The 27,157-nt window shown below is 46.6% G+C and overlaps 1 protein-coding gene across 6 annotated transcripts in view; it reads right to left on the reverse strand.

Annotated features, from left to right (window-relative positions):
* Positions 1-4,777: 4,777 nt before the first annotated feature.
* TTF1 (transcription termination factor 1) overlaps positions 4,778-27,157 on the reverse strand; it is a 36,362-nt gene continuing 13,982 nt past the window's right edge. For 2 of the 6 annotated variants that reach the window (XM_044926482.2, XM_025261927.3), the window contains exons 6-12: positions 24,641-24,771; positions 22,627-22,861; positions 19,610-19,699; positions 18,356-18,421; positions 13,631-13,716; positions 12,214-12,393; positions 4,792-7,097 (exon numbers count right to left, since the gene is read on the reverse strand). In XM_044926482.2, coding sequence (XP_044782417.1) covers positions 7,084-7,097; positions 12,214-12,393; positions 13,631-13,716; positions 18,356-18,421; positions 19,610-19,699; positions 22,627-22,861; positions 24,641-24,771 — 802 coding nt within the window. In that variant the 3' untranslated portion in view covers positions 4,792-7,083. Of the gene's footprint in view, positions 7,098-12,119; positions 12,394-13,630; positions 13,717-18,355; positions 18,422-19,609; positions 19,700-22,626; positions 22,862-24,640; positions 24,772-27,157 lie in introns of those variants that run through there. The other 4 variants (XM_044926483.2, XM_025261928.3, XM_025261926.2 and 1 more) reach the window with 4 other exon arrangements.

Below are 27,157 nucleotides of genomic sequence, written 5' to 3' on the forward strand. Positions count from 1 at the left end.
GGACGGAGGAGCCTGGTGGGCTGCAGTCCATGGGGTTGCAAAGAGTCGGACACAACTGAGCGACTTTCCTTTCAGTTTCACCTTTCTGGTCTGAAAACCCTCCCATGTCTAGATCTGATGCTTGCTCTGTCTCTTCAAATTGTGGTTTCGCCTCATGGTATGCCTTTGGGTTTTGTTGTTATTGTTTGTTGGTTTTGTTATTTTTTTGGCTGCAGAGGGGGACATGGGGGATCTTAGCTCCCCAACCAGAATTGAATCCGTGCCCCTTGCAGTGGAAGAGTAGAGTTCTCACCACTGGACCAGCGATCTCGCTGTAAATTGTTCTTGACAGTGGGACAGAATGCACTATGTAAAAGTGACTGTTACAAATAGGCTTTTAGGGAATGGTGGTGAGGTGTGGCAGGAGGCATTGTTGTATAGTCCTGTGATTAGGTCCAAATCTTTTACTGATCTACCACTGAACTGTGAACTTCACAAGTGTTTTCCTTTTTTTTCCACAAGTGTTTTTAATTTTTTTTTTCTCCCTGTTTCGGTTGCAGTGGGTGGGTAGAACTGCAGGAACTGGGTCTTTCCCTTCCCCCAGGTCAGTTACGCTCTGACAATATTCTGCCTGCTAGGTTGTCCTGAAGGTAGGTTTTGTTGAGAACAGAATGCTCTGGTGTATTTCTTCTTCTCTTCCTGCTGGAGGAACAAGGGGAATTTTCTTTGGTACTGTGGGAACCTCATCAAATTCCTGGAGGTAAAACTCATAAAATTGGTGGGGATTGGGGAGGGGATGGGGGGGGCCTTCTCTGTGAGTCAGTGCTCCTAGAGTTTTTAACCCTCTGAGTTGTCCACAGTAGCCTGGATCTCCTGCATTGCAGGCAGATTTTTTTACCGTCTGAGCCACCAGTGAAAGTGAAAGTCGCTCAGTCATGTCCGACTCTTTGCGGCCCCACGCATAGTCCATGGGATTCTCCAGGCCAGAACACTGGAGTGGGTAGACGTTTTTCTCCAGGGGATCTTCCCAACCCAGGAATCGAACTCAGGTCTCCCGCATTGCAGGTGGGTTCTTTACCAGCTGAGCCACCAGAATACTGGAGTGGGTAGTCTATCCCTTCTCCATCGGATCTTCCTGACCCAGGGATTGAACCAGGGTCTCCTGCATTGCAGGCAGATTCTTTACCAGCTGAGTTACCAGGAAAGTCTCCAAGCCACCAGGGAAGCTGGTGGCAATTGTAGTTGAGATTTTCTTGAGTAGCACTGGTTCCCATGGCAGTTTTCATTTGTGGGTTTCTGCTCAGGTAAATTGTTGTTCTTTGTATTTGCCTCTGTCTCTCCAGTCTTTCAGGTGGCATATTGCCCTTATTTCCTGCTCTCTTATAGATGTTAGAAGGGTTGATTTTTCAGTTGTGTATGCATGTTGAGTCACTTCAGTCTTGTCCGACTCTTTTCAACCTCATGAACTGCAGCCTGCCAGGCTCCTCTATGGAATTCTCCAGGCAAAAATACTGGAGTGGGTTACCATCACCTACTCCAGGGGATCTTCCCAGCCCAGGGATCAAACCCGAGTCTCCTGCAGTGGCAGACTGATTCTTTACCATCTGAGCCACCAGAGTTTGTAGTGGTTGATAATTATCTGATGCAAAACATGTAACAAAATATATTTGCTAGATTGTTTTCCAGATTGCACCTGCCCTTTGGCATCCAATATAAAGCTCTCCCATAAACAGTGGTGAAATTCACTTAATAATTACTTTATATTAATCATTTTTCTCCCCACCCCTCTTCTCACAGTGGCACCATATTACTAAAAGCTATAAGTACCTAGGATTTGTGCCTCAAATCAAGACATCATTTGGGTAATTTCAAATAATGTACAGCTCTTCATGTAAAAAAGGTCCTTTATGGTCACAAGTCTAAAAATAATTATATTCCAACAGCCTGATATACCATGTGTTAGAAATCACAAAAGCATGGTTTTGACACATATAATTTTTTAAGCTAAGAAAATGCGAGATGCTGAAAGATGAGAACAGCCATCCTTCTGTGTAAGTTTGCAGTGCTACGAAACTCAGGCAATGACTTTGCTTTTTCAGCTAACTTATCCAGCCCACAGTGGTGGTGGCTTAGTCACTAAGTTGTGTCTGACTCTTGTGCCCCCAGGAATTATAGCCCACCAGGCTCCTCCGTCCATAGGACTTCCCAGGCAAAAATACTGAAGTGGGTTGCTATTTCCTTCGCCAGTGGATCTTCCCGACCCAGGGATCGAACCTGAATCTCCTGCATTGGCAGGCAGATTCTTTACTCCTGAGCCACCAGGAAAGCCCATCCAGCTCATAGGGACAATGTATGAAATAAGGACTTTGGGAAGTACAAATAACTTTACCAAGTTACAAAATTTTGCCAAATCAAGCTAGTGGCCTGTAATACAATAAAAATAATACTTTTGTTGAAGTCACGTTACTCTCTTGATAGTTTTCATTCTAAAAATATAATTTTAAGTACCAAATCAGAACGTTGTGGCTTTCATGGTGGGTTTATAATACTGCAGGATAGTTGATATGAATACAAATACATATGACTGCTGCTGCTGCTAAGTCACTTCAGTCATGTCTGACTCTGTGTGACCCCATAGACGGCAGCCCACCAGTCTCCCCAGTCCCTGGGATTCTCTAGGCAAGAACACTGGAGTGGGTTGACTTTTCCTTCTCCAGTGCATGAAAGTGAAAGTTAAGTCGATCAGTTGTGTCCAACTCTTAGTGACCCCATGGACTGCAGCCTACCAGGCTCCTCCATCCATGGGATTTTCCAGGCAAGAGTACTGGAGTGGGGTGCCATTGCCTTCTCCTACTTATGACTTTAAAAGTACTTAATTTCTCCTCTTAAAAGTAAATTCTTTCCCTTCGCTGTTCACCTGAAACTATCACAATATTGTTAATCAGCCATACCCCAATACAAAAAGTTCAAAAGAAAATAAAGTAAATTCTCAGACTTCCCTGGTGGTACAGAGGATGGGAGTCTGCCTGCCGATTCAGGGGACGCATGTTCGATTACTGGTCAAGGAAGATTCCTCATTCTGTGGAGCAACTAAGCCTGTGTGCCATAACTACTGAAGCCCGTGTGCCTAGAGCCTGTGCACCTCAACAAGAGAAGCCACCTAAATGGGAGGCCCACATACCGCAAGAAGACCCAGCTCAACCAAAAATGAAAATAAGTTAAATTCTTTCATGGAAGCTGTTGAGGTTTAATGCACCTGAGCAGGTACATGTATATAAATTATGGCTCTTCTCTGAGGTTGGTCCCATGCCAGGTAGAGTTTATATGCATGAAAAGCTTTAGAATTGTACCTTAGTGAGATTCAACAGTCTCTAACTTTTCCCCCAATAATTTAGATTTCCCAATTTTATAGTTGTTTTTTTTTTAATTTTCATAGAGGACTTGCTTGTATTCTTTTAAAAAAATTAACTATTTTATTTTGGTTGTGCTGGGTCTTCACTGCGGCTTGCCAGCTTTCTCTAGCTGCAGCGAGCAGGGGTTACTCTTCATTGAGTGGCACTGGCTTCTCATTGCAGTGACTTTTCTTGGGGAGCATGGGCTGTAGGCATTCAGGCTTCAATAGTTGCAGCACTGGGGTTCAGCAGTCATGGCACATGGGCTTAGTTGCTCTGAGGCATGTGGCATCTTCCTGGGCCAGGGATTGAACTTATGTCCCCTATCATTGGCAGTCTTCATCACTGGACCAGCAGGAAAGTCCTGATGCCTGAGCTTTGGAGGATGCTTCAGAGTTTGGTAAGCAAATGAGGTGGGGAGGATATTCCAGGTAAAGGAAATAGCACCTGGAGAATCAGGGAGACAGGAAGGATGTTGTGTGTGAGAGCTGCTAGAGAAAAACATTGGGGACTGGGAGTGTGGAAGCTTCCCTGTTGCTCAGTTGGTAAAAAATCCACCTGTGATGCAGGAGACCCCAGTTCGATTCCTGAGTCGGGAAGATCCACTGGAGAAGGGATAGGCTACCCATTCCAGTATTCTTGGGCTTCACTTGTGGCTCAGTTGGTAAAGAACCCGCCTGCAATGAGGGAGGCCTGGGTTCGATCCCTGGGTTGGGAAGATCCCCTGGAGAAGGGAAATGCTACCCACTCCAGTATTCTGGCCTGGAGAATTCCATGGACTGTATAGTCTATGGGGTCACAAAGAGTCAGATACGACTGAGCGGCTTTCACTTTCTTCACTTTCTGGGAATGTGGAATTTGGGAGAGGAGATGACTGCAAAATGTGGGCACACGCTGGATGTGGGCCTAGATTGTCAATAATGAAAGCACTGACAACACCAGCTCTCATTAAGTCCTAAGCTTCTGTAAGATAGGTCCCCTTCTACAAGTGAGGGAAGGGAGGCATGGCTCACTCATATCTTGCATCTACATAGCTAATAACCGTAGTTGTCCAGGCCGTGTGCTTAATCAGTACACCACACTGCCTGCCTGGAGACTGTGGTTAGGGTCTAAGTCTTTAGCTTACAGCCAGCAGGAAAACAGCTCCACAACCACCAGGAACTGGATTCTTTCAACGAGCCAGAGGAGCAGGAGCCAGACTCCCTCCAAGAGCCTCCAGACAAGAAAGCCTCCAGTCCTGCTGACATCCTGACCTCAGCCTCATGACACCCATACAAGACGTCTGACCCACAGGACAGTACGATAATAATTTCTGTGGTTTTAGGCCACGAACCTTGGGATGATTTTTTTATTGCAGCATAGGAACTTAATATTTACATAAAATTTAAAATTTTGTTTATCACTGGTATAGAGATGGAGTTGATTTTTATATATTGAACTTGTCTCTAGTAACTTTGCTTAACACATTAATTCCAATACATCCTTTACAGAGTCTTTTGGATTTCCTGAGTTCACACTCAACTCATCTATGGATAATGGCCATTTTAGACCTTCATTCCCAATCCATGTAGCTTTCACTTCCTTTCCTTCCCTGACAGCACTGACTGGCTAAGGCTGAGGAGTTAAGTGTAGGAATCCTTCTCTTTCTTTATCTCAAAGCGAAACATTTCAGTGTGTTGCCTTTAAGAATAATGTTGGCTGCAGGTTTTTGCAGATAACCTTTACCAGTTTGAGGTGGTTGCCGTCTATTCTTATTGGTTGGAGCTGGAATTTATCAAGTGCAATTTCCTTATTTTTTGCCCCCACATGTAGCTTTTATTCTTCATTAACATGGTGAATTGTACTGATGGGATTCCTTAAGTTTTTATTTATTTTTTTGTAGAGCGAGGGGAATGGGAGCCTAGAAAGATAAGATTGTGCAGAACCTTCGTAGACAACGACATAGAGTTTGAACATTATCCAAAAGTGCAGCGAGAAGTCATTTCAAAGGTTCTAAACAGGGTGATGACATGACCCATTTTGCAGCTGTAGAGAGTCTAGCTTGAAAAAGGACCAGTAGTGAATGCAGGGAGGTCAGTATATTTCCTACAAAGAGGGTGCTGCCCAAGATTAAGGTGGCTGGTGGAGGCACACCGCAGGTGCAGGTCAGTGTCTGGAAGCAGAATTGAGGGGGCCTGCTGACCGGCTGACTGTGGAGGCGCTGGGGGAAGGTGCGCACAGCAAGGACGGATGACTCCCGGGTTTCTGACTGGAGCAGTGCCGTGAACAGTGACACCAGCAGCAGCCATGAGGAAGGCTGGGCGCGGGTGAGACTCTGAGGTGTGTGTAGACAACTACAAAGCTGTTTGTAACATGTCAAAGTGAGGTGTAAGATGCTTGAGTGGAGATGGCAGGTAGGCAGATAAATTTTGTAGCTTGGGGTTTGTGGGAGAATCTGACCTCTAACTACACATTTCAGAGCCATCAGCCTATAGATGTTATTTCAAGGCACTGGGAGACTGTGAAGAGCCCCCCAAAGCCTCTAGGAACATGAACAATTAGAAGTTGAGGGCAGTGGGAGGAGTGTAGCAGAAAGTGCTATTTGATTCTGTATACGTAGAATCAAAGGTGGCTTGAAGGATCCAGAATAGGTGTTATTCAGTCACCAAGTCATGTGCGATTCTTCACCACCCCAGGGACTGCAGCATGCCAGGCTTCCCTGTCCTTCACCATCTCCCGGAGTATGCTCAAACTCATGTCCATCGAGTTGGTGATGCCATTCAACCATCTCATCCGATGTCATCTGCTTCTCCTCCAGGATAGATGATGAAACTGATAATTTAGAAGAGTCAGCAAAGGTTCGAAATCTCTAAGATAAAGGAGACAGACTGAAGGGCTCAGGTAGAGGGACTCAGCTTGCAGTAGGAGGAATGAGTATAGATGAAGGCACGGTTGACTGGTTGGTGTAGGGGAGAGGGAGTTGATGGACAATGGCTTCAATTTTCTCAATGAACCGAGGAAAGAACAGAGGAGGGACATGGGAGAGTTGAATATACAGAATAGCTGATGCGGGTCAAAGAACAGTAAGCCTGTCAGAGGGTTGCTGATAACACTGGGTCCTTTCAAGGTTTACAGTCATTCAACCAGCTCAGTTGTGTGATTTTTTTCTAGGAATACTTGGCTCTTGTGGTGCAAGTAGGAGGCAGATGGAAGGACTCACCCAGGTCTTGTTCAGAAGGGAGGGAGTGTCACGATGAAGCCCTGGATAGGCTAGGAGTGGGCTGATGGATCAATGGATTATTTGATGAGGTTGAAGAATTATAATTGTGGCGTGTATTTCAGGAGGTGAATTTGAAAACGTGTTCAGGAAGGGCTAGATTGTGTGGCCTCCAGGAAAACAGGAACCAAGTCTGCGTGGTTCCCTCTCGCATCTTTAGCTCTGAACAGGGCCTGGCTCACAGCACAAGTGGCCCACGATGTTTGCTGAGCTGAAAGTAGTGCTCCGAGGAGAAGAGGCGCCCGGCTCCTGCAACGACTCCAAGAGACGCCCGGCTCCTGAAACGACTCCAAGAGACGCCCGGCTCCTGCAACGACTCCGAGAAGAGACGCCCGGCTCCTGCAACGACTCCGAGAAGAGACGCCCGGCTCCTGCAACGACTCCGAGAAGAGACGCCCGGCTCCTGCAGCGACGCCCATTGTTTGCCTCCTCCGTGCTGTGGTCCTGGCCTCCTCGTTAGACAATGAAGTCTACAAATCAAGATAAACAGCTACAAGTCATGCTTATTCAAAGTGCTCAGTGGCCAAGAACAGGGTCAAGGATGCAAATAAATGCAGTCAAGACTATTAAAAGTTTTATTTGTTCCAATGTCTTGTGTTAGGTCATTTTTTTCCTCTTTACTTCTGTTCAATTTCTGAGTCTACTCCTCAGAGTAGTACAGGTTTCCTCTTCTGCCCTTTTTCTCACTCTAAATGGGGTTGTTCATTTCATGGCCCCAACTTTCACCCTGGTGGAGTTAACATACCAACCCATCACTCTAGTGTGGCTTTTTCTTTCTCTCCATGCTGTGGACGGGGGTCTCCTCAAATGGTCCCTGTCGGTCCTACAAAGTCTACACATTCAAACCAAACTCAGGGTTTTCCATTTTCTCTACTCTCAGACCTGCGTTTGACAAATACAGTCTAGTAGTCCCGTCTCTGTCTTCCAGATTTCTGGATCTTTATATGTAAAAAGGGCGTTTGGCAAAGGTAAGATTTTTTTGGGGGGTGGGGGTGGAGGGGCATGGAGCTAGGGATGAGAAAAAATTAAAAAACTACACTTTCACGAAGTGCCGAAGTTTATCGGGTCAAATCCACAGCACAGGTAATGACCCACACTCCTGCATGTATGGGTTGCTTTCTCTGAGTCCGTTCACCTCTTCTGCTATATTGCGACCCTGGTTTTCCGTTGGGCTGTTTACCCTTTCAGTCACATAGGCATGCTGAGCTCCAGAAAGGACCCAGGTAGGTTGAAGACCATCCTGTTTTCCTGGCTGGGGCGATGGCTCAGAATTGGGCACAAGCTCTAACTTGGGCACTGGGAACAAAAGCCAGGATTTGAGCAACAGCTCTTGTTCTCTTCTTTGAATGGCACCCTCTATTTAAATAGTAAGAATGCTATAACATGGGGCTCCATGAAGGCATCCTTGGGGCAAAAGGGGCCCCCATTGTGTGGACTGAAGACGAAGTGGACTCTGGAGAAGGGAGAGCCTAGAATCAGCAAGAACACATGTTTTGAGGATGCTGAGTAACGGGACCCATCCTCTCCCTCTGGATTTCCAGTCTTGAGAGTTCCCAAATCCCTTTGGTCTACCTGAGTCTGATTTTCTGGCATTTTCAGATTGAGAGTTCTAGCCCCAAAACTCAACAATCCCACTGCCTGGAGAGACCCACTGTCAGCACTTCGGGTTTCATTCCTCCTATACATTTTAATGCATCTGTATTTACACAATTTTCTTTTACTGGTAGCAAAATTAAGAAAATATATGTACTTTTCTGCATGAAATACAGAAAGTACTTCATTCAGTATTTTAGATGATAATACTGTTCACCTTTTATGTTAACAAAATCTATCATCATTTTTAATTATTGCCTAATATTCCATTTTCAATGGACAGGAGTTTTGAGCAAACTCTGGGAGATAGTGAAGGTCAGGGAAGCCTGGCATGCTGCAATCCATGGGGTCACAAAGAGTTGGACATGACTTAGAGACTGAACAATATTTGATTCGAGGAATATACCGTAATACAGTGAATTTCCTCTAAGGAACACTCATTTCTAGGTTGCATATTGTAAATCTGCCAGTCTTTTACACTTGTTCTATTTTCTCTTTAGGTCCTAGAAGTACAATTGCTGGATCACAGAATACGTACATTCTTTTTTCCCACATTTTTTGGAGCATTTACTAGGTGTCAGGCACTGTTTAGCACTTTACCTTGTGAACTGATTTACTCTAACAGTCTTCTAAGACGGGTACCACTCTCCCCACTTTACACAGAAGAAAACTAAGGCAGCAAAAGGTTAAGTGCCTTGTCCACAGTCACGCACTTAGGAAAGGGCCAACTCAGGCTTCGGATTCAGGCCCTTCAGACGCCAAAGCACAAGTGCTCTTTTGCACGTGCAGCAGCTGGCAGGCCTGCTCCCCACTGGGGCCCGGGGTAGAACTCTGGCCTCCCCAAGGGCTTAGAACCTCTTCCCAATTACCCACAGCCCTGCAGGGCCTGAGTCAGCGCATGGAGTACTGGTGGTCTTGAAGCCTGGCATGGAGAGCCTGTACCTCTGAATCTGCTGGGGTTTCCAGTACAGGGGAGAGAGCTGGCAGGGCAGGAGTTTCCTGTGGCTGCCACCACAAATTGCTGCACACTTCGTGGCTTTAAATGATGCAAACGATTATATTACAGTTCTGCAGGTTGGAAGTCTGACATGGGTCTCTAAAATCAAGGTGTCATCAAGGCTGTGTTCCCCCTTAGCATCCTGGCGAAGAATTCACTTCCTCACTTTTCCCAGTTCCTAGAGGTCTCCTGTATTCCTTGGCTGGTGGCCTCTTCATCTTCAAAGACAGACCACAGCAGATCCTGACCTTCTGGTGTTGCTCCACCTGACTCTGCTTCCTTCATCCTTTTTCTTCCTCTGACTCTCTGGGACTTCCTGCGTTGCTTCAGAGGCCTGCTGCAGGGAAGGGTCAGAGAGCTGCCTCCTCGTCCTTCTTTGCAGTATAAGACTCCAGTCCCACCACTACCTAGGGGGCAAAGGTGGTCTTGGGGGGCACTCCATGGCAGGCACCATGCCTGCTTTGCAGTTTCTGGAGGACACAGCAGAACTGGCCTTGGCCCCCAGCATTGGTTCACATTCTTTGTCTGCTGCACAGTGGACATCCCACCTGGCTTTTCTTGGTCTCCCTGAAGGCGTCCTGCCCCCAGAGGACCTGTTTAGACACTCAGAATATGTACATTCTTAAGGCTCTGATGTATTCTACCACATTGTCCTCCAGAAGTGAAAGTCGCTCAGCGTGTCCAACTCTTTGCAAACCCAAGGACTATACAGTCCATGGAATTCTCCAGGCCAGAATACTGGAGTGGGTAGCCTTTCCCTTCTCCAGGGGATCTTCCCAACCCAGGAACAGAACCCAGGTCTCCCACATTGAAGGCTGATTCTTTACCAGCTGAACCACAAGGGAAGTCATATTTCCATCAGCATGAAGATTGGTATGTTTGACAGACAGAAGGAGGTGACTAGGGCAAAATGCTTGTTATATAGAAAATCCTCACTTGTTTCCTGAATACTTATTGTCTGTTCTGTGTACAACATGGTGATAGGTCTGGGGATATACTGTAAAGAAAGCTGAGCGCCGAAGAATTGATGGCTTTTGAAATGTGGTGTTGGAGAAGACTCTTGAGAGTCCCTTGAACTGCAAGGAGATCAGTCCTGGGTGTTCACTGGAAGGACTGATGTTGAAGCTGAAACTCCAATACTTTGGCCACTTGATGCGAAGAGCTGACTCATTTGAAAAGACCCTGATGCTAGGAAAGATTGAAGGTGGGAAGAGAAGGGGACGACAGAGGATGAGATGGTTGGATGGCATCACGGACTCAATGGACATGAGTTTGGGTAAACTCTGGGAGTTGGTGATGGACAGGGAGGCCTGGTGTGCTGCGGTTCATGGGGTCGCAAAGAGTCAGACACGACTGAGCGACTGAAGTGAACTGAACTGAACTGAGGACTCCTAAATTCGTTCTCTGTATTCTTCCTTCTCCCATGATGGCAAGTTTGGGAGAATGTCTAGCTCTGTGGATGAGTTAACCAACATCGCATATCATGGTGCCACATAAACAACATCAGAGAATTCTCAGGGGAGGGGGTGTCGCATCTTGGCACAGAGGGGGACATCACAGCATGCGATGCTGTTCACCCACACCTCCTTTTCTATGTTCTCCCCTGTAGAGACGAGGCTAGAAGCCTGGGAACTTGATTCCCCTCGCCAGCAGGGTTCTGCTAAGGGGCTGCCCATGGGAGGCACTTGTGGGAGGCTAGGCTAGGCTAGGAGGGAGGCAGAAGCCGTTGTGTTCTAAGCAGACACAGGTGCATAGGCTCCTGCAGCAGCAGACAGCCCAGAGTCTGCAAAGTCAGCACCAGGGCGTGTTCATCTGGGCCGCTCGGGGCTGTAGCCGCTTCCCCTCAGTTCCCCATCACTGGGCAGTTCAGCCTCTCTCCCGTTTGCCCCTTTGTCCTGTGAACAATTTCATAACCTAAATCCCTATACTAAATTCTCTGTTTGAAATATCTAGAGCGGTTTGCTTTCCAGATCGATGGACTAGCCCAATGTTAAAATTACCTTTCAGCTTCCATCAGGTATGGGTTGTGACCGAGACCCAGACAGCATCTGCCAGTAAGTCTTAACGGAGGCAGTTTTTTCCAGAAGCAGTGGAAGAGACTGCTGGCTGGTTTGTTTTTTCCAGTTAAACAGCAGGTAAATTCTGTGACTGGCTTTGAAAGGGCCAGTTTTATGGACAACACCTATCTTCAATACTAGAATCACACACAGGAAGACGAGATACACCCACCATGACGGGCACATGGGAACTGAAACTGGGCTGTGGAAACACAAACCTCCCTGTACCACTTACCTAATACACACACAAAACATACGTCTAAACAACTGAAAAACAGAAAGCAGAATGGCATGCACTAACAAAACTGTTAATGTTCTTTTTTTGCCGAGTGTACATACAGTTGAATCCACACCATGAAAATGTTCACTGGAGGAATTCCGTGGCGGTCCAGTGGCTGGGATTCTGCGCTTTCATTGCCTAGGGCCTGGGTTCAGTACCTGGTCAGGAAACTAAGACCCCAAAAGTTGCACGGTGCAGCCAAAAAAAAAAGAAAGAGAGAAAATGTTCTTCAGACGTGACTGCCTTGTTGCCATTAGAAGGATCTGGGACCCTGCTGTTTTGTGAAAACCATTCAAAAGCAAAGTGCTAGTCACTCAGTCGTGTCCGACTCTGCAATCCCATAGACTGTAGCCCGCCAGGCTCCTCTGTCCATGGGATCTCCTAGGCAAGAAACTGGAGTGGGTTGCCATTCCCTTCTCCAGGGGATCTTCTTGACACAATGGCACAGAAATATTAAATGAACCCATACACTCACCTTTCTTTTCACATTCAGACAGACTTGAATATGAAATGTGAACCAATGTTTAAATGCTCCAGAATGTAAGTTATCATTTTCAGACCCTTCTTTAGTAAAATCAATAGTGAAAATATCTTTATTGACATCTATAAATAAAACCAAACCCAGAAAAATGGACAAGAGAGAGTAACAGCTGCTTAACTTTTTTCATCTCTGTCTTCTCCCTCACTGTCGTCGTCATCATAATAAAAGATGTCTCGAAACAGGAAGACAGGCTTAGGGGCTGCTGGAGCCTGGATCTCAGTCCCTTTTTTCTCCATCTTCTTCTCCAACTTCTCTTTAAGCAGCGGGAGACTAGTCTCATAAAGGTAGTCTATGATCTCTAAAGAAAAGAGATTGAATCTTGAGATGGTCTGACAATGCCTCATTTCAAAGTCAAGGACAGAGGGTGCTTATGATGACAATGTATCGCTACTGGCTTTACTGTGTGCCAAGACCCAGCTCTTACTGGTTCACTCACAGTCCCTTGTTCAACCCACTAAAAAATCCTATGAGGGGTAGGCACTATTGTTCACCCATTTTTCAAATGAGGCATAAAGACATTATGTAACTTGCCCAAAGTCATGGAGTCAGGAGGGTAAAGTCAGATTCAAAGCCAGGAAGTGGGGTCTGCTGAATGCAGGAAGCAATTGGTCACACTACGGAGCAGAGTATCACTCAAGCCAGCAGTTCCCAAACAGACGCTGGGCAGGGTACTGGTGACTCAGTTGTAAGTTTGTTAGAGAAAAATCTCGCCTCTGGACCCAGCCTAGACATTAGGATGCACCGTATCTGCGGTAAAGCCCAGGGTAAGTCCCCTACATAGGAACCTTCAAGCTGAGAACTTTCAAAATACGAGCATGTGTTTGCATCTCCAATTACGTACGTCAGTTCGCGTGTCTGGTGTGCCCTGTCACAGGTGTGCATCCCCTACAGGTGGCTTTGCTTTGTGTACTTTACATATACCTCTTACTCTCATGGTCCAGGTTTGAGAATTACATGTGGAAATCACTCACAAAAGGCTTCAGACAAAGAGCTGGGCGCATCCAGTTGTCTGTGAAACTGTGTGTGCAGGCATGTGGTGTGAACCAGTGTATGTAAGCGTATGGTGTGTGCAACCCAGGATCACTCACAGTTACACGTCAAGTGCTTGCTAAGTGCCCAGCACCCTGGTGACCACATTTTACAAGTTTGTTAGCTCTTCTAGTACGTTCAAAAAAAGGTGGGGTTGCATGCGTGTGTGTTCACTTGCTCAGTTGTGTCTGACTCTCTGCAACCCCATGGACTGTAGCTTGCTAGGCTCCTCTGTCCGTGTGATTCTCCAGGCAAGAATACTGGAATTGGTTGCCCTTTCCTTCTCCAGGGGATCTTCACAACCCAAGGATTGAACCCATGTCTCCTGCATTGGCAGGCAGGTTCTGTACCACTGAGCTGCCAGAGAAGCCCCAGGCAGGGGTTATCATTTGTCAATTTTCACATTTGAAAAGTCTGAGGCTCCCAGAAGTCACCTGCCCGAGGTCACACGACCAACATGTGCCCGCACGCGCTGCTTTAACTATTCAAATACTGACGGCACTGACCTGGGAAAGTCTTCTTCTGCCAAAAGGGAACGCAGGTAGCTTTCAGTTTATAAAATTTAGTCTGGACGTAAGATGGGGGAACATCCCTTTAGAAAGGAAAAGGTGTCAAAAAGTTAGTGGCAGTTCAAAATAACTCATTCCAGTCCTGTGTACTAAACGCGCTGATTAAGGAAGGGGTGGTCTACAGACACAAGTAGCTTTCTTAATCCTCGTGTCTGCACACGTGTGACAAAAATAAGACATATGAAAAGCTACTGTCCACGTAAACACACACATACGAAAGGAAGACAGACAGCAGTGCACTGAGATGAACTCTGTCCAAACTAGAATAAACCACCTGCGACACCAGTGCACACGGGCTGATGCTTCCGTGTCCTGGCCTGGCTCCCTGCTCGCCACGGAGCAGCAACGAGCCTCACCACCGCTCTGCGAGGGGGCTCCGACTCTGAGCCCTCACTTTGGAGATGGGGAAACCGAGGCACAGAGAGCCAGCCAAGGTTTTACAGCTGTGAAGGGCAAGGGCTGGGACGTCGCTAGGGTCCATTCCAAATTCTATACTTTTTTTGGCTATCAGATAGATTTTTTTTTAAATTGAAGTTAATTTATAATATTAAGTTTCAAGTGTGCAGCAAAGTGATTCAGTCACACACAGTCACACATATTCTTTCCTCAGATTTTTTCCATTATAGATTAGTATAGGATATTGAGTATAGTTCCCTGTGCTATACAGTAGGTCCTTGTCATTTACATTATATAGTTGTATAGATATGTTAATCCCAAACTCCTAATTCATCCCCTCATCCCTTCCCACTCTCCTTTGGTAACCATAAATCTGTTTTCTATGTCCATGAGTCCATTTCTGTTCATAAGTAAGTTCATTTGTATCATCTTTTTAGATTCCACACATATCACATGATATGTGTCTTTCTTTGACTTATTGCACTTAACTAGGATATCTCTAGGTCCATCTATGTGGCTACAGATGGCATTATTCACAAGTCCTACACTCTTTACTACAGTTAGGATAACTATATATTTGTCACGATGCAAAGGCAGGTGTCTGGACTTTTAATTTTGCAAAGCTGAAGAAAGTGGACACTTACGGTGTGATGGTGAGTCAAATTCATTTTCCACTTACAAGAAGCAGGATGGACACAAACAAATCTTAAAAACTTTTTTTTAATTGAAAATTCACTAATGTCACTTCCTGGGCATGTGAAAGTGAAAGTCGCTCAGTTGTGTCCAACTCTTTGTGACCCCACAGACTATATAGTCTGAGGAATTCTCAAGGCCAGAATACGGGAGTGGGTAGCCTTTCCCTTCTCCAGGGGGTCTTCCCAAACCCAGGGATTGAACCCAGGTCTCCCACATTGCAGGTGGATTCTTTACCAGCTGAGCCACAAAGGAAGCCCTCCTGGGCATGTCTTCCCCTTTAAACCATAAAAGTGTGACATATTTGTTTTGACAATTAGCTAATCTAGATGTTATATGATTAGTGGGAACAATTTGATCTGCTACACACGTGGAAGACAGCTGGGCTCTTTATACCTCTTTGCGGCAGCGGCGGCTCGCCGAGCACACACTATGCGCCACGCACCGTCCCCTTCGGTCCTGATTACGGACGCGTTCAACCATCCCGCAAACGAGGAACGGTGGCGCGGAGACCAGCGAGGGGACCGCCTGACGAAGGCCAGCTAAATACCGAGCAGAGTTCTGGGTCTTGACGCCCAGTCTGTCTGACTGCAGAGGCCAAGTTCTAGGCCATCTGGAAAACCTTCCTTCTTCCCACAGTGCCCTGTGCCAGACTGCTCTGCAGATCAAAGCTTGGGCTTCAAGAAGTAACATTTTCAAATGAAGTGGGTGTTACATCTCATTAGGCAGGGATGCTGTCTTTAAAATCCTGCCTAAATAATTCATGAGGGAGGCTTCAAGAACCTGAGGAGACCAAACTTTCAATTTAATTACTTTCACTGTTTTAATTTATTATTAAAACTTTGAGAATGTTCTACTTCCAACAGTATTTGACTGGATGCCACGATGTCTATTTTATAGCTTTGAGATTCCTAAATCTCTTTTTTCTTCTTTCTAATCTTTTGGCCATGCTGCACAGCATGTAGGATCTTAGTTCCCCGACCAAGGATCAAACCCACGTCCCCTGCATTGGCAGCGCGGACTCTTGAGCACTGCACCTCTAGGGAAGTCCTGAGATTTCTAAATCTTAACCAGAACATTCAATATTTAAGTATATAATTCTACTTAAAATCACTAAAAATCCACTTTAAGAAACGTGATTTGAGGCAATGTTGCAAGATACCCAAACACTTATTGGAAAAGTCAGGGTTTTTCAAAAGTGGTTTGTATGGCAAAGGCAGAGATGTATCCACATGAATACTTCTTGGGGTGGGAGTTGGTGGGGTGCACAGCAGGATCTCCTTCCTTCAAAGCCCCTGACACCTCCCCCTTAGGGACCCACCAGCTGAAGACCAGATGGTGTACTGCTGAGACGAGCGAGAAAGAAAGGAAAGGGTTTGGAACCGTGGGCGTGTGTGACTCTTGACAGGGCCTGCCACTAAATGATTCCAATGCCAAGTAAAAACAAACAGCCAAAACTGACTGTGCTTTGTCCATAATCCTGAGATATAAATAACTGACCACTATGCCTTATGTTTGAAACTCCAATACTTTGGCCACCTGATGCGAAGAACTGACTCATCTGAAAAGACCCTGATGCTGGGAAAGACTGAAGGTGGGAGGAGACAGGGACGACAGAGGATGAGACGGTTGGATGGCATCACTGACTCAATGGACATGAGTTTGGGTAAACTCCGGGAGTTGGTGATGGACAGGGAGGCCTGGCGTGCTACAGTCCACGGGGTTGCAAAGAGTCAGACAGGACTGAGCTACTGAACTGGACTGATGCTTTATGGACTATGCTTTGTCCATAATCCTGAAATATAAATAACTAACCACTAGAACCAGTTTACACCCTTCCTAATGGGTCAATGACAACCTCACATCAGCAGCCAGGGTTCTGAAAGGCAGCCAGGCTGCAGGAGCCCTGCTCCCTGCTCCACCGTTCAAACCTAAAGGCCAGAGGGTCCCTCAATGCCCCGCCTCCCAAAGCCCACCAACCCTGCGCCCCACAGTGCCTGGCAATCTGCTGGGCTTAGAGGCACAGGGCTCTGCCGGCCAGCTCTCCCTGCTGGGCCAGCAGTGGCTTCAGATCTTAGGAGGGGTGGCCTCTCCTTCACTGGCTGAAAATGCAAGGACTTGTAGCAACAAAGGCAGAGAGTGACAGCGGATGAGAGTGAAATGGCACTCCTCAGGTGAGAAATGCAAATGATCAGCACAGCGAGGCCCCGAGAGGAAGAGGAACCTGAGGGGGTCTCAAAATATCTCCCCACAGCCGTTTCCTACCACCAGGAGAGAAACTGTCACTTTTCTACAAGGGGAAATGAGGCAGAGTCCAGGGGTCAGAACCACAGGCCTCAGGACAAGGTGGGACCTGGTGACAAAGACACAGCCCCGCCCCTGAGGGACTCCCATGTACAATACAAAACGCAAAGCCTAGCCGTGAGGGAGCCTCCGACAAGCTTCAGCTGAGGCAAGTTCTACAGGACGACTAGCCTGCGTTCTCCCACAGTTTCAACATCATTGAAGACAAAGGCGTTAACAGATACATGCTGTTGTGTATAAAACAAATAAACAGCAAAGACCTAGCGTATAGCCCAGGGAACTATATTCAACACCTTATAATAATGGAACAGAATGTGAAGGACTTCCCTGGTGGCCCAGTGCTGAAGAACCTGCCTTCCAACGCAGGGGGCGAGGGTTCGATCCCTGGTCAGAGGACTAAGATCCCATGTGCGGAGGGGCAGTGCCACAACAAAGACTCAGTGTAGCCAAAATAAATACAATTTCTTTTTTAAAAAAATGGAAAAGAATCTGAAAATACACACACACACACACACACACACACAAAACTGAATCGCTTTGTTGTACACGTGAAACAAATCAACGACACTGCAATGATAAAAAGAAAGAAACACAGAGGCAGAAGAATTCTGCGGATTAGATGACGCTAAGGAGACAGATCCTGGGTTGGATCCTAAGACGGTGGAATGTGCTTTGAAGGGATTTCTGGGACAACGGGTGAAATCCGCACGGGGCTGTGTGTTAGAGAAGAACACTGCAGCCACGCAGACGCCCCGGGCGTGATCACTGTGCCGGCAGATGCAGGGTAACATCCTTGCTGAGGACACGTCGTCCACCACTAACCCTCAAGTGGTTGATGGAAACAATTCTATTCCCTTGGAACGGGGAGCAGGAGGGGGACAGGGACGGAGGGATGACAGAGCCAACGTGGCAGATGGTAGGAGGCTGGTGATGGGTGAGGGCCACGTGGGGTCCTCCTGCCAGTCGTAACTGGTGAGTTCTTTAAGAGACTCTACACACATTTCATTCACTCTTCGCAGGTGTCCTGGGGGTGGAGATGGGGGCTGGAGTAGAGGGAGGGTTGGTATGATTAACCTGGTCTGGTACTAAGGGGGGCAGGGGCGGTTCACCAAGACAATACATTTTCTAAGGTTCATAAATATAATTTATAAGGTGAGTAACATAAGCAGCGCAAATTTCAGTCCTGTTCTTTGAAGTCTGATAGCCAGTCATTTATTAGATGTCATCTCTTATCTTTTCATTAGCTTAATATTAAACAAATGGCCTTACCCTATGATGCTAGCAAGATCTTCCCAGTCTATTTCATTAACATCTTGCACATTTATTTCGTACAACCTATGAGAAAAAAATAAAAATTTAGTTTTCAAGCCAAAATTCAGCATGATGGCCATCTTCATGGACTCACAGAATATTAAGAGCTGGAAGGCCTCAGTGTGTCCACCTCTGTTCCAGCTCCCTGTGTTACCCAGGCCCAGTGGGTAACACAGGCAGGCAAACCCAAGGTTAGTCCAAGGTCATGGGGTACGTGAACTCCAGACCAAAAAGCCTCCTCTCCTCCTCCTGAGCCCTTTGCACCTGCCACCAAGCCATGTCGCCTCCTCACAGTAAAAAACATCAACTTCACAGTTAATGTTCAACATCCTGTGATAAACCGTCATGGAAAAGAACGAAATATGAAAAAGTATACTGTATATATAGAAATACACATATATATGTATAACTAAGTCACTTTGCTGTACAGCAGAAATTAAATCAACTTAAGACTTCCCTGGTGACTCAGACGGTAAAGCGTCTGCCTACAATGCGGGAGACCCGGGTTCAATCCTTGGGTCGGGAAGATCTCCTGGAGAAGGAAATGGCAACCCACTCCAGTATTCTTGCCTGGAAAATCCCATGGGCGGAGGAGCCTGGTGGGCTACAGTCCAAGGGGTCACAAAGAGTCGGACATGACTGAGCGACTTCACTTTCACTTTCCTTTCATACTTCAATTTATAAAAACAAACACAAGCTCGCCATTCAACGCAGACACACAGGAGTAGTGACTGTGCGCTCAGCAATGACTATGTGACAGACACTGGGTTAAGGCCTTGCACCCGTGAATCCACTCGCCCTCGACACTATCTGCTGAAGCTGGGGGGACTGTGTCTATTCTGCACACCAGGAGACGCACTGAGAGCTCGGGTCACTGTGGGACCACCAACACGATGTACCCTCACTGGAGCCCAGGCCCGCCTGACTTGAGAGGTGCTCCTTGTCTCTGCTAGTCCCTCTGGTAGAGAAATAAAGGGGGGGCGGGCATCCCCAGCCAGGCCAGGGTGGAGAATGAGGAAGCCCACCGAGGAAGGAGCAGCAGCATTCCTGACAGAGAAAGGATGAAGGGTGCCCAGAATCCAGAGGCTTCTTCAGCTCTTCGGCGCCCCTCCTTTGACACAAGCCCAGGTCCATTAGACCCACAGGCTTGGTTAACTACTCATTGCCTAGAGGGAAAAACGGGTAAAACAGTGTTGCTGACTATTTCTGTACCTTTCGATCAGATTGATCTTGGCCTGCAGGGCGTTCACTCCTCGGTACACGTCCCGACCATTCGTCATCCTCTTGGTTAGAATTTCCGTCCTGTGTTAACAGAAAAACAGTTTACTTTCAGGGTAAAGTTTCCATTAAAATGTCCTTTGTTTTCCTCATTGAAATTGTCCTTATTCAGGATGTTGTTCAGGCCGTAAGGTGGTATCTCAGTGGTGCTTCCTCTAGGATGAAAGTACCTAAGTTCCATATGGAAGGCTGAGCACCGAAGATTCGATGCTTTTGAACTGTGATACTGGAGAAGACTCTTGAGAGTCCCTTGGACAGCCAGGAGATCAAACCAGTCAATCCTAAAGGAAATCAACCCTGAATATTCATTAGAAGGACTGATGCTGAAGCTCCAATTTGGTCACCTGATTGGAAGAGCTGACTCACTGGAAAAGACCCTGATGCTGGGAAAGACTGAGGGCAGGAGAAGGGGGTGACAGAGCATGAGATAGTTGGATGGTATCACAAACTCAATGGACACAAGTCTGAGAAAACTCTGGGAGATAGTGGAGGGCAGAGGAAACCAGCGTGCCATAGTCCATGGGGTTGCACAGATGGACATGACTTAGCGAACAACAACCAAGTTCCAAGGCATCATACACTCCAGCACTGAAGCAGCCCCCCAGCCTTGGCTCACCTCCCCTCAAGTATAGAGAAAATTAAAGAAATATTTGGAAAAATTAAAAAAACAATTGTCCTTATTCAGAACTACTTTCTAACTTTTGCAACCCATCACTGCTAGCATTTACCACGATCAAGAATACACTTGTTTTTAAGTGGGAAAGTACAAATAAATTGACAGAAAGCTGTTGATTATTTATTGAAACTGGATGATGGCTACAAGGAGTTCTAAGTTAGTGTGTCATAAAATTTTAATGATAAACAGTTAAACAAAGGAAGAAAGAAAAAATAAGCCTGCTTGCTGGTGCTAAAGGGTGCTGTGTAGACTCAATTTATTTTTGATTGCTTATAGAACAGGGACATGGCTGTTATTACCTTTGAGCTGTTGAAATACCAAATAAGAGACATTGAGTAAAGTGATAAATGATTCAATGATTCCTGTAAGGCTCAAAGCTCATGGCTGAGGAAAAGGGTTCCCTGGAGTTCCTAATGAGAGCAGGAACCTAATTAAAAATATTTAAAAAGTGCTTCTCTTAAAGAGTGAAATTTGTCACAATCTGATGGACAGATCACAAGCTGTGACATTTGCTTTCCTGAGAAGGAAGATGCATGACACACTCAGAAACCGACACTTCTTGGTCGGCTGCCCACGTCCCTGGTTTTGAAATGTATCACCTGATGCCACTTCAGTGTTTCGTGAAGTAAATCAATGTTCAGTGTTCCAGTTTTCTACATTTTCTTCCAATTAAAAAAGACGCCCTGCCTGTTATTTAGTTACGCTGATTCTGAGGCATGGCCCTCTTGGTCGTTTCCCTTCTAAGACACTGGCGTCTCATCTCTAAGGCTTATCACCCACTCTTTTTCTTAGCCACATGACTTGCAGGATCATAGCTCCCCGAGCAGGGATCAAACCCAGGCCTGACCCAGTGAAGGCATGCAGTCCTAACCACAGGACACCAGGGAAGTCTCACTGCTTTTTGTTTGGCCACAACCTGCAGCAAGTGGAACTTCTCCGACCAGGGATCGAACCTTTGCCCCCTGCAGTGGAAGTGCAGACTGAAACCAGTGGACAGCCAGGGAAGTCCTCCCACTTCTTCAAGTCTAAGTTACCAGAGGTAGAAAGGTCTCTGATTCCTCCATAGTACCTGTTTCCCCACCTAAAACATTATCTGTTCTTTGGAGTTTATGTCCTGAGGACAGTCTTCTAGAAAAATAAATAAGTACCCTACAGCAGAGCTGCCAGGTATGTACACGGTATACAGTATAATCCAGGAGTTTGCTTTTAACGCACAACATGCCCACTCTGGAGTCCATTCTTCAATAGTCAAGTCGATGGGGCCCCCTTTGTGTAGGAGGCCTGGGGCGTGAGCTCAGGACCACTGCTGCAAGCTATCATGTTGCAGCTGAAGTTCAGCTCAGAGCCTTTGCAGGCTGGGGAAACACTACCCCAGGCAAAGAATGTGTGGCCAGAGCCAGACTGAAACCACTTCTACGGATGCACCTAAAAGCCTTCCAGGACGAACGTACGGCCGCCCTGCTTCGGCGAAGGGGAGTCTGAATGAGAAAGAGAAAGTCAAAGTCAAAAAAACAAAACAAAACAAAAAAAAAAAACCAAAGAAAGCAAAAATAAAGAGGGAGAGCTATTTCTGATCATTAGGCTTGTGATTTCTCTCCTGAATGTTAGTTTTGTACTTTTTTTTCATGCTATAAATAGGTAACAGCCTTGTTTTATGAAGAAAGGGACAGAGTGAAAAAACCAGAAGTCAATACAATATTCAATAATATTGAATACAATATTCAATATTAAGAAGATTCAAGTTCTATTTACAAAACAGACATAGAAAACAAAGTTTTGGTAACGAAAGGGTCAGTGGGGGAGGGACAGATTAGGAGATGGGGAGTAGCAGGTGCTAACTCCTAGATACAAAAGAGACACACCAGGTACAAGCACAGGGAACTGTACTCAGTATCCTGTAAATACTGGAAAAGAATATGAAAAATTCTCTCTATATAGCTGAATCACTTAGCTATATCTCTGAAACTAATACAACATTGTAAATCAAGTATACTTCAATTAAAATAATAAAAAGAATTTAAAAGGTTCAAGTTATTTATGAAGTAGCCACACGATGAATCAGGGTTGGCTAAGTGCCACCTTACATCAGACACTGACATCGAAGCTGCTGGAGCCGAGGATCAGAGAGGATTCCTCTTGACCTGCAAGGCTTTCCACATGGTAGGTAGTTACAGGTATTCTTAGCAACCTCCCCAGCCCACCCACTCACTACAAACTGCCAAGAAGGGGGAGGTCGGCACCTTGTTGAGATTTAGGTAAGAAGCCTCAAACTTACCACTTACTTTTACACTGCATCCAATTCCTGGTTTCCACTCTAGCCTCCACTTCTACCCAGGATATGCCTTTGTAGAGCTTCTCCCGAACAATCGACAGGCGGCCTTCAGGGTTCAGCTGCAGTTTAGAATCCATCTCGTTTAACTCCTGGGGAGACATTTTCTTCAGAATCACTTCTTCAACGGCCTTGATTAGTTTCTGGGTTTCCGTCTTGCTCCAGGCACCATGATTAATTTCTGTTGACAGAAAAGGATGGTCTTGAAGCTGCTCATCGATTTGCTTTCAAACACAGTATTAAAAACACGACGAGAATGATGCAGATGTGTCACGGACATCAGTCCAAACCCCCAGAAGGGACAACAGCTAGAGAGGTTCCTGTCGTCGACTGTGGACTCTGGGGGGCTGAGACCTGCCACCGTCGGTTCATGGACTGTAACACGTGGGCCACTCTGCTGGGGGGCTGCTGATGGTGGGGGAGGCTGTGCGTGTGAGGGGTGGGCATACAGGAAATCTCTGTACCATCCTCTCACTTTAACCGTGACCCCGAAACTGCTCTGGAAAAATGAAGTCTTTACAAACAAAAAGATAATCAGCCACTTTCCAAAAGATAACGGGCAACATCTGAATTCTACAAACAGTTTACATGCAAATCAAGACGAAACTACTAAAGTGCCCACAGATTCTTTTTAAGAATCAAGGGTGTGTATACACGCACACGCATGCACACACATACAACCAATGGCTAAAAAAAAAAAAACAAAAAAAACCAACCCTTTCTTAAAGCAATCTATTTTTTGTTTTTAACTTTGAAAAAGCCGTTCTTTCTGTTTCTAAGAGTAATCTCTCCTGCAGGTAGTTGTGAGTTCCCTAAACATTTAGTGGGGAAAAAAGCAACCAAAGGTCTTCCATGTTATATGCGTAACTCCCCACAAGAGTTCCCGGAGAGGAGTACACGGTGGAGCGAGGCCACAGCAGCACGTGAGGATGAAGGCATCTGAGAACCTCGACAGCCAATCACCGCTGCAGGCGCCAGAGCACCCACTGTTCACCCTTCTTGTCTAGCTGCTCACATGCTAAGGACGAGGCCGCAAACCGGCAGGCTACACCTATCTTTGATTTGGCCTCAGTGTTACTGTTACTATTTTCCCAATAACAATTAGGATGAATATTTAAAAGTCAGGAGAGTCCCAAGGATAAAAAAGTAAAATTCCCAAAAGATACTTTGATTTCACATGTGCGCGCAAATTCGGATGTTTGCTTTACTCCCTGGAAACTGGCAGAACTGGCCACGCTGAGGCTTGGCTGGCACTGGTGGCACAGAAGGCCTGGTCTCCACCCCCTCGGGGTCTACCGCATGCAGACATGCAGACGCCTGGCTGGGACCCACTGCCCCGTTCTGCCTGCAGGCGGGAGACTGGCCATCGCCCCATGAAACTCTGCATTGATGCAACTGAATCACGCTGCAATGACATCACACTCGTGCTCAGCTCCACCTTCAAATATTTACTGGAAACGCAAGGCTGATTTAGCCTCTGGGCTGATGCCAACACCTGCTAAGGACTGCCTTCTTAAAGCTAACTGGGGATTTTTTTTAATGTGGAGAGTACAACCAAGGCAGCTTTTAATGAAAGAGGAGGAAGAGAGACAGGCGATGGCGGACACTGTGGGAAACACCCCCACCCAACAGGCCCTCCCTGCAACGGCCTCCTGGGCCACCTCGGGGAACAGACCTTGGCGGCCCCAGCTCTCCTGTCCACCGGCTTCCTCGGGTTTCGGTTTATCTGGCAGTTACAGTCAGGCTGAAAGCTACTGAACTGAGTTCAGTGCAGCATAGAAATCAGCCTGGGGAGTAAGGGTTGTGTGGTTTCAACCGTGCCCATGAAGAAATGAATCGGTCAGGGAATGGCTGAAAAAGTGATGGCTCTCTCAGCAGACAGGTGGGCAGTGATGCCTGGGCCCTGGGCCATTCTGGGCTGGGTTGTTCACCCGGGTGGGCACCAGGGGCCACGACTTACGACCGCTGATCTGGGAGAACTTCAGGGCCACGGAGAGGCTGCTTCGAGACACCATCTCGCCAATCTTCTTCCAGTCGTTCCCGTGCAGGGACTGGTATATCTTCAACTTCTCGGTATCTCCTTTGCTGTACCTAAGAGGAAGAGAAAACAGGTCACAGCTGAGCAGGAACCATAAGCTTAAAACCTGTATCCTCACTGGGCACTCTGCGGTGCTGGAAGCGGCTGAGTGGGGTGGGCCATCAGGATACCAGCTCCCAGGATCCAGAGCCCTGCCCCTTCCTGCCTTGGCATCTCACCCGTGACAGTGAAGTGAAAGTCACTCAGCTGTGTCAGCTGTGTCTGACTCTTTGGACTGTACAGTCCATGGAATTCTCCAGGCCAGAATACTGGAGTGGGTAGCCTTTCCTTTCTCCAGGGGATCTTCCCAACCCAAGGATTGAACCCAGGTCTTTCGCACTGCAGGCGGAGTCTTTACCAGCTGAGCCACAAGGGAAGCCCATCTCACCTACGGGCATCCTATAAATCGGTCACCACGGTCCCTGGCCAGAGGCCTGGCTCACTTACGCAGAGGCTAGGGCAGATGGATCTGATTATTCTCCAGCCAGACACATAAAGGCTCCGAACAATAAAACCGGGACTTTTGGACTATGCCTGCAAAGGCCAGCGCTCTCCACGGTTCAGCTCCACCAGTCACCTTGGCCTCTAGACCTGCGATGGGAAGCCCTCCTCTCCCTTCCACTCGACCCCCTGGAAAGCTCCTGCCGGCTCTTCAGATGCAGTTGAAGTGGTGCGTCTCCAGCCAGGCTTTCCTGACCATCAGGGCTGGCGGTGCCCTGCCATCCCATTACTGCCCTGTCACTACTTCCAACCGTGTACTGTGGCTCCCTGGTTTGCCTGACCTTCCCCCACGCCACCACCGGCCAATGGAAATGTTGTCTGAGTCAACTGTGTCACTTAGAAATTTCTAGGGGTTGTGTGAAAATTAATTGTATTTGGTTTTAGATGAGTTAATTTAATAACACATTTTATTTAACCCAATGTATTAAAGTTAGAGTAAACTCCGGGAGTTGGTGATGGACAGCGAGGCCTGGCATGCTGCAGTCCATGGGGTTGCAAAGGGTCGGACACGACTGAGCGATTGAACTGAACTGAACTGAATGTATTAAACCTGCAGCCATTTCAACATGTAATCAGAACCTCAAAATATGAATAAGGGACTTTATATTCCCTTCTCTACACTGGGGCTTCCCTTGTGGCTCAGCGGGTAAAGAATCTGCCTGCAACGTGGGAGATCTGGGTTTGATCCCTGGGTTGAGAAGATACCCTGGAGAAGGGAAGGCTGCCCACTCCAGTGTTCTGGCCTGGAGAATTCCATGCAGTAGGACGCAGAGAGTCAGACGTGACTGAGTGACCTTTACTCCACTTCTTCTCCATACGAGGCCTTCTAAATCCAGTATTTTATTCTTCAGAACGGCAAGGCTTGGACTAACCACGGCTTGAGTGCTCCACGTCGTGTGAGGGTAGTGGTCCCAAGACGGACAGCACAGCTCTGCAGGGGACGTCCTTGGAGGGCGGGGCCCCATGGACTTTCTTGACACATAATAGACTCTCAATAAAGACATGACAGGTGGCTTAGCACAAATCTGTCAGTTTAAGGAAGTTAAGGTGAATGAACCCCACATAAAAGCAAAGATATTCAAGAAAAGAACTAAAATGCACTATAAAGAGATTTTTGAGATCAAACACCTAAAATGTTTAAGTGAAGAAGCAGCCATCTTTATGACATTCTACAACTCCTTATGGATGGAGTGGGGGACGTGGAGGTTGATGTTATTACTAATATGACATGAAAGCAGCCTTTATAAAATACTAACCATCTCTAGTGAGAGTGATCCACAGCTATCTCAGGACAGTTAAGATTCCAGTGTTCTCAGAAATGTATCTAAAATGCAGAGAATGGTTCAACGACATTGAATGGCAATCCTTCACCACTAAGAATCAAGCGTTCCAGCAGTTTCCTTCTCAGGGCAGGCAGGGTCTTACTGAGATTTAAAACATGACTTAAGAGCACCTTTGCAGCCACAGAAAAGAGGTGCGGAGAAACTGAGTGGACGAAAATGAGGAAACAAGTGTTCTGACCTCTGCAGCTCCTTGGAGCCTTTCAATTCTTTGATTTTTGACTTCCTGTGGCTTTCTCACTTAAGAATTCCTTAAACTATAAAAACACTCTTAGGGTACATGGCCACCACAACATAAATATGGCAGCAATGAACTGTATGATCAGAATGAGACTTCCATTATTCTAAAAATGTCATTCCCACACCTAGGTTACCTCATTTGTCAACACTGATTTAGCAAAAGTGTTCTTTTAAGTCCCACTGAACATGTCATCTCTGGTGAATTTTCTTAAAGTTCTGTCCACAGCTGTGTGACGCTGGGGCTTGGGGAAGGGGTGGGGGACAGGTTTCAGTCCCCATGAACACCTTTCCTCTACTTTAGCTTTATTTCTTTCAGGCA

The sequence above is a fragment of the Bubalus bubalis genome, chromosome 12 (assembly GCF_019923935.1).
Source record: "Bubalus bubalis isolate 160015118507 breed Murrah chromosome 12, NDDB_SH_1, whole genome shotgun sequence".
NCBI lineage: Eukaryota > Metazoa > Chordata > Mammalia > Artiodactyla > Bovidae > Bubalus > Bubalus bubalis.